Genomic DNA, 8077 nt, shown 5'->3' with positions numbered 1-8077 from the left:
GAGCTGATTGATATTGCTGTGACCCTTTCTGATACTCTCTGTTTGCATCTGTTTACCCACCTGCTTGATGTCTATTCATGCTAAGCTTTGTACATAGCAGATAGTCATCAAATGTATGTATGTAACATTTATACAGGGCTCCCAACATCACCAGCTTTACAAATCATCACACAAATTGTCTTGTTACAGAAAAGGAGAACTTGTTTAGCTTTGTTACTGTTTATTTGAAAATTTCTCTGACTGCTTGAGAAGTCTAATCTTTCTTCCCACTAGAACTGAGAGATGGTCAGATGATGTAGAAGCAGGCATACGAGCAGGTCAAACTAGACAAACTAGACAAATTCAGGGCAGAGGAGTTCACACTGGCTTTGTTCATCTTGAGCAAGTTTCACTGTTCTGTCTCCAAGGAGGAAGAGATGGTTTCTCCTCTTGCACTCATCTTCATGACCCAGTGGCTGCTGCTGATCGCCCAGTTGTGTGTTGGCTGGCACTGCACAGACTGTGAGTAGAACAATTCCATAGGGCGATCCTCCAAGGTGGAGTGTAACATGCTTTATGGGTAGTTGTGCTTAAGTTGCCTTCTTTCTTAGATGTGCTAGGCAGTAACCTCTGTACCCAAAAATCTGGGAATCAGTCCTGCACTTTACTGATCCTGTTATGTGACACTTTCAGTGGCAATGCCAGACTCACTGTTAGAAATTTGATGCTGAATCAGTGGAAAATGGAACTGAGTTGGATGAGCAGCATGAATTTCACTGAGGACTGATGTTCAGTGACTGCAGGAGATTTTACTGAGACTATAATGGTAAATTTGCTATGCAAAGTTTTAACAGAGATAAATCATTACACTTTCTTCTTTTTCTTTCATATCCTTAAATAACCGAAAAAAAGTATCTCTGCTAGGAACAAGACAGGCTCTGTTTTAGAAGTCCTTTCTGGTTTTTGTTGAGACATATCTTTGTACTGAGGCATATCTGTCCTCTCTGGCCATTCTTGTGAAACTCTTGCCCTCAGAGGACTCTTGTGGAATCAGGGCTCTGATGGGACTGAAGTGTAAGATTGTCTCTTTTCCTGGGTTCAGAGGAACTTCAGTGAAAGGCATTTCGTGCTGTGCAGATGAAAATTTTTAAGTACAAAGGACAGACTGAGTCACATACATGGGTCCTTACTGACTTACCTAAAAACAAGACATAAGTATTCAGGGATATTGGAGACACAGTGATGTGATTGCTTACGGCTGATTGGTGTGACACAGAAGCCTGTGAAGACACATTATTTCTTGAGTGGCTCCTGAGGGCCAAGCAGATTCATATAATCACAGAATGGTTTGGGTTGGAAGGGAACTGTTAAAGATCATCTAGTTCAACCCCCATGCCGTGGGCAGGGACACCTTCCACTAGACCAGGTTGCTCAAAGCCTCATCCAGCCTGGCCTTGAACACCTCCAGGGATGGGGCATCCGCAGCTTCTCTGAGAAACCTGTTCCAGCATCCCACCACCCTCCTTGTAAATCTTGTCCAATCTAAATCTACCCTCTTTCAGTTTAAAAACATTGTCCCCTGTTCTGTCACTACAGACCTTGGTAAAAAGTGTCTCCATGTCTTTTTTATAAGCCCCCTTTATATACTGAAAGGCCACAATAAGGTCTCCTTAGAGCCTTCTCTTCTCCAGGCTGAACAACCCCAACTCTCTCAGCCTTTCTTAAGAGGACAGGTGCTCCAGCCCTGTGATCATTCTTGTGGCCCTCCTCTGGACCCACTCCAACAGGTCCGTGTCTTTCTTGTACTGGGGATCCCAGATCTGGACACAGTACTCCAGGTGGGGTCTTACGAGAGAGGAGTAGAGGGAGAGAATCATATCCCTCAAGTTCCTGGCCACACTTCTTTTTTATGCAGCCCAGGATGTGATTGACTTTCTGGGCTGTGAGCGCATAATGCTGAAACCAATTTTTCACCCACCAAGTGTCCTTATATCCTTCTCCACAGAGATGCTTTCAATTCATCCATCCTCCAGTCTGTATTGATATTGGGGATTGCCCTGACCCCAGTTCAGGGACTTGTCCTTGTTGAACGTCATGAGGTTTGCATGGGCCCACTCCTCAAGCCTGTCAAGGTACCTCTGGATGGCATCCCTTCCCTCTAGCAAATCAGCTGCCCCACTGAGCTTGGTGTCATCCACAAACTGATTGACTGTGCACTCAATCCCACTCTCTGTGTCATTAGTTAAGATATTAAATTGTATTTGTCCCAGTAAAGACCCTTGAGGGACACCACTTGTGCCTCGTTCCACTTGGACATTGAACCATTGACTACAGTAAGTCTTTAGATGTGCCCATCCAGCCAATTCCTTATCATCTAACAGTCCATCTGTCAAACCCATATCTCTCAATTTTAGAGGCAATAATGTCGTGGGGGACCATGCCAAAGGTCTTACAGAAATCCAGGTAGCAACATCTGTTGCTCTTCCCTTATCAACTGATGCAGTCACTCCATTGTAGAGGAGTACTAGATTACTCAGGCATGATTTGCCCTTGGTTATAGCATGTAGGCAGTCTCTAATCACCTCCCTGTCTTCCATATGCTCTAACATAGTTTCTAGTGGGATCTGTTGCATGACTTTACCAGCCATGGAGGTGAGGCTGACTGGTCAGTAGTTCCCAGGATCCTCCTTGTGACCCTTTTGAAAAACGGGTGCAATATTCACTTTTTTCCAGTCACTGGGAACTCCACCTGACTACCACGACTTTTTAAATGTGATGGAGAGAGGTTTGGCAACTACATCAGACAGTTCCCTTGGGACCTTAGGATGCATCTCGTTGGGTCCCATGGACTTATGTATGCTCAAGTTCTTCAGGTGGTCTCAAACCTGATTTTCTCTTATGATGGAAGGGACTTTTTTCCTCCAGTCCCTGTTTTGAGATTCAGGGACTTGAGAGATTGGGAAGAGTAAATGCCAGTGAACGCAGAGGCAAAAATTTGTTGAGTACCTCAGCCTTCTTCATGTCAGTTATCACTAGTTCTCCTGTCTTATTTATCAGGGGTGGTGCACTTTCTCTAATCTTCCTTTTCTGATCAACAAACCTGTAGAAGCCCTTACTATTATTTTTCACATTCCTTGCCAAATTGAGCTCCAATTCAGATACAAACTTTTGATAGCAGACAGGAGAACCAGAACTCAGATCTTGTGTAAATGGATTGCTTGAGAAGTGTCATGGCTTTATCAAAAGGCAACTTCAGCTTCTGATTTAGTCTGTTTTCAGTGCCTATGCAAAGAAGACAGCAAGCTAAGCATTTGCCATTTTGCAGCTACTATAATTTTTTAAGCAAAATAGTTTTCTCTTTCACTGGCTTCTACAAGCTGCACAGATACTTCAAAGCAAGTCATGAAGTTGTTCTCTTGGGATTACTTTTTTCCCTGCCTTAGCTAAGTTCTCTTCCTCTAGAGCCCGAAGCCATCTCCATCCATTTGACCAATAATTCTTGTGCATATGATTGGGTAGGTAATATCTAAAATGAAGTTGTTTCAGGAACAGGATTTGTAACAGGAAGGTATTGGTTTTGACCATCTATTTTACAAGAATAGAAAGGGAGCATTTTACGCTATGTTACTGTGTCAAGCAAGATGTATATCACATCTATGGTAAATATTAATGTTTCCACAGGCAGTTTCTAGAAAATTCTAACATTTAGGGACTCCACTGATACTCCATGCAGTTTTATTGCCTGTATCAGTAATCACAAATTTGATTAGATACATGTCACTCTCATTTCAAAAGTCTAAGCATAGAAATCATAGTCCTCTAAGCTCTGACAGGAGCTGCTAGAGAGGTACAGCCCCTGCCTGAAGGCAGTGTATCCTATGCATCTTATATGCTACTGTCTGAGTCTTCCATCACCGCTGTACAGACAAGGCACCTAAATGACTCGCCCAAATTAGGCACTAGTTTTTAGAAAGTTAATATTGGAGGTGAACCTCAAGCCAGCTCCTTGCCCAGGCAGTCATCTGTGGGGTATCTCCCTCTGTCTTTCAAATGAATATAAAGCACATTATAGCTATCTGTTGATTCTTATGAAAGCACATATGCTCTATTTTGAGGCAGTTCAACTGATTTGGTGGACTACGGGTAGAAGGAGGGGAGGAACTGCTGTTCATAATACTGCCATGAGATTTTCTGGAGGGAAGCATTGAACTCTTCACCTTGCACTGGTAAAGATTCATTACCCAGAACTTCTGGGAAGACAGTTCTTGAGCCTGGGAAGACATCAGTACCTACTTTACTATTGTAGTGGTCCCACTGTTACAAATCAAGCACAAGATTAAGCCCTTTCTACAGGGAGTAGCACTGTGCAAACCAATAGAAGAAAAACTAAAAAGTAAACTTTCTGCATGACATTTTTCAGGCAGGGAATATGAAGTGCATGTTTGGAAACACAGCACCTCCTCTGCACAATGGGGCAAGCTTTTCTGTTACAGTAGTGAACATGAATGGCACATACTCAAGCATAAGCAGATATGCTAGACTTTGGCCTGGGGGTGAAAGAAAAACTGAAACCTTTCGTTCCTTAATTCATTTGTTTCCTGTAAGATGAACTGGTTCTTGTTCACAGCCTTATAACAATGTTTCTGTGAAAAGAACGGAGTTTCCTACAACTAGCTCAGCAATTTTTTAGTCATCAGTTGCCACCTTGGTTGGTGCCATCTTTTAAATTGTCAATTCTCTTTTAAATGTTTGTGCTAAAATGTTATTAAAAACCAAGTGAAACAGGTTTATGGCTGTAGTTTTGAAATTCTTCTTGAGAAATCTGTGACCCCTTGAATTTTGTCACAGCGTAACTCACGGTGTAATGCCCAACATTTTTCAGTGTCCCATCCACAATAACAAAAACTCTGACAGAATGTACTCCTCTTCGCATGAGAGCAGTAATATATATGAGACTGTTAAGAGAATGAGGTACAAGATCTGTTCATTTAAGCAACGTGGAGATGGAGTATACAAAACAGCACTACTTCCTGCCTTATCAAGCTTGAAGTATTTGACAGTTCCTTAAAGGAGGATGCATAAGTCATCCTTCCTTTTAAAAGGAACGTTTAGTGTCTCCTTATTGAGTTTTGTTGGGGGTGAGTCTTAAGGAGTAAATTTATATGTTTGTGATCAGGAGGAGATTCCTCATGTTAATACCAAGTGGAAGAAGGTATCACTGCAGAGCACAAACACCTCACAAATTTACATCTACACCTCCCTGATGTATTGAAAAACTTCAGAGCTCTGCCCTTGCGTTTCTCTCTCTCTCTGGAGTATAGAGGGAAGCTCCTCATGCTCTCCGCTCATTTGACAGGGTGCTGAAGAACATCCTTCGAATAGAAATGCTACAGCAGGCATAGGCTCCCTTGAGACCTATTCTATCAGATGCACCTATAATATCTTGGGAGGATTTATCCATGACAAATTCTTCATTGAATCTGTCAGTGCAAGTATCTTCCAGTGTTGCTACCTAAAATGAAGCAAGCCATTCCTAACCTAAGCAATAACCAGCTGGAGTTACAGGTGTCTAACATATCTAAGGTTGTGCCAAGTTCATCCAGCTTGCAGCAGTCACACAATTTTGCCTATCACAGATACTCCTGTGTTTGCAGGCATGAATGGGTCAGCCATTGAAAACTTCTCCTGTGTGATTTATAACATTTCCCTCATGAACTGCACTTGGCAAGCAGGCAGAGATGCTCCAAGAGATACCCAGTATTTTCTCTACTGGCAGAACTCGAGGTAAGTCAGTCTACTCGAGTCTAGGGAACTCTGTATCCTCACTTGACACATCACACTGCCTGTGTTTAACTAGAATACCTTGCTATACACAGATATGACAATATGATGGAATGTGAGTTTTACATTAAAGATGAAAATGGCAGAAACATGGGATGTAGATTCCAAAATGTGAGGATAGAGGCTGAAAAAGCTTACTTCCTGGTCAACGGGTCTAGCAGAGACTCCCTGATCCAGTTCTATGAGGAATACATTCAACTGTATAAAATTGGTAAGTAAATAATTTCTTTCTGCTTTATTTACATTACTGCATAAGGGTAGTAGAGCATTTGTCCCTGAGAAGGGGTCAAGTACCCTGTCTCACCTTGAGTCGAAAGTAAGAGGCTGTGGCCTCTTTAAGAAAACCTATTCACCAAGAAAAAGAGCAATGAGGGAAATTAGGCAAGAAAGCTCCACAGCTGCAGACTGCCTCAGATTCGTTAGCAATCTATCCTTATTGTTTTTAGGTCTTACTCCAGCAAGGTCCATAGGAGTTAAGAGATTGTATTTCCCCCTGCTGTCCTTTCAATGTTGGTCAAAGGCCTTTTCAGAAGTCTATCTGAGCACTGATTTTTGCTTTTCATTGCCAATGGGGATGGCATACACCAACACCATACATTCGATTAAAGAAATTAATTTGTGTACAAAATACCCCAGGTTTTCATATGCTCTTTCACATGTGGTGCTCTACTTGGAAGCATCCTGTGTAATTACTTTTGCGGTGGCAAAGCCTTTTTGGCAAATTCTCACGTATTGCCTCCAAAAAATGGAGAAACAAGGCTTCATTCTATAAGGAGAAGGAACTGAGCTGTAGTATCGCTCATGGCAGATGATACGAGACTGTTCCTTGATGAAATAGCCCATCACAAGTAGGCCAGGCCTGTCTCTAAATATTGATGTAAAGTAGTAGTCTAGCTAAAAGTAAGGTTTTCACTGTTAGCCTTTTGTCACCCTTCTTTTCATGAGAGACTGTATTTCGCTGTTACAATAAAGTCCTCAGTGATAATAAAAAAATAGAGGTCCTCATATTTTTGCTAAAATCTGGGAAATCAGGGGAGATATATGAAGAAGTTGTCTAGATTCTTAAAACCAAAGTGTCTTTCTTAAATTTGTATGGCTAACTGTTTGGAAGGGGGCGGGGGAGATAAACTGCATAGTTCACAATACCAAGTAAGCAACACCTTCATGTCACAGGAGCATCACGTGAGGAGGTTTGAAGGAATAAATGACCTTTGGATTTCTTATATTAGGGTTGGCATCAGATTGTTCTTCTGTAGTAAAAAACATCCTTACAAAACGAAGACAGGACTCTACCTTATTCATCTAGGGAAGTAAATGGAGGGGGGCTGTATCTTTGTATGCTCCTGTCACGTTCTCTGGCTTAGTCCCTGATCCTGGGGACAGGATTTAAGTAACTTTGGGATTTCAATTATTTCTAACAGATTTCCTAAGAAAAATAGATATAAATGAGTGTTTTTCTTCACAGAGGTGTTGCTTGATTTTAATTATTTGAATTCTTGGTTGTATCATTTCAGAAAAGCTCATGCCCCCTTCAAATATCACTGTTAACTGTGATGAAATTAAAAGTGATTGCATAATTCAATGGCAACGACCCCAAATAAGTCATTCTAATAAAGACAAATGTTTTAAATATGAAATCGACATAAAGTATGAGGTAAGAGGAATTTCTTCACCTACATTTAACATTAATACATCTGTTTGCATGTATCAATACACATGGGTATAAAGAAAATCAATAATCTCTCTTGTACAGTGTAGACTTCCTCATACATAGCATCATATTTCTTTGTGGTTGTGCCTTTCAGGCACTCTGTTATGCCATACTGCCCCATTTTTTTTATCCCTGTTTCCCTGTGTGAGATACTGGAAATACACCTGATGACTGCAACTGTGTGGGACTAAGAGAAGAAGTCTTGTTAATCAAGACTTGAACATATCACAGCTTTGGCTGTGACAAAACTCTGAAAAGGCACTTCTTTCACTAAGGTCTTTTGGACCTGTCCTGGACTGGAGCCCTTCCAGTGGTGGCTGTATCTCTCTGAAAGGGCAGAGCTGAGCTGTAAATACCGGACAGATAAATGTGCATCCACTTAACACATATGAGTTGGTGGAGGTGAATGAAATTTCTCTATATATGAAATGTAAATAGCTTATCCAGATATCATATATAAAGCAACACACCTGTTGGTACAAAAGTTGAAGCTGTAAAATGTTAAATAAAAGGTCTCTAAACTAGGTATGAAGGGGGAAGGGGACA

The 8077-nt window shown here is 41.4% G+C and overlaps 1 protein-coding gene across 1 annotated transcript; it reads left to right on the top strand.

Moving 5' to 3' along the window:
• Nucleotides 1–416: 416 nt before the first annotated feature.
• LOC104460375 (granulocyte-macrophage colony-stimulating factor receptor subunit alpha-like) lies at nucleotides 417–7474 on the top strand (the record flags this gene model as incomplete). The annotated part of the gene is given in 6 exon segments (XM_010083861.1): nucleotides 417–505; nucleotides 685–805; nucleotides 4400–4505; nucleotides 5616–5763; nucleotides 5856–6031; nucleotides 7335–7474. Coding segments are annotated over 6 exon segments (780 nt in total), but the record flags the coding sequence as incomplete, so codon positions are not given.
• Between the last annotated feature and the right edge of the window lie 603 nt (nucleotides 7475–8077).

This window comes from Pterocles gutturalis, unplaced genomic scaffold, assembly GCF_000699245.1.
Source record: "Pterocles gutturalis isolate BGI_N339 unplaced genomic scaffold, ASM69924v1 scaffold13225, whole genome shotgun sequence".
Taxonomy (NCBI): domain Eukaryota; kingdom Metazoa; phylum Chordata; class Aves; order Pterocliformes; family Pteroclidae; genus Pterocles; species Pterocles gutturalis.
Note: the sequence above shows the minus strand (reverse complement) of the source record. Positions and strands in the feature narration are given on the sequence as shown.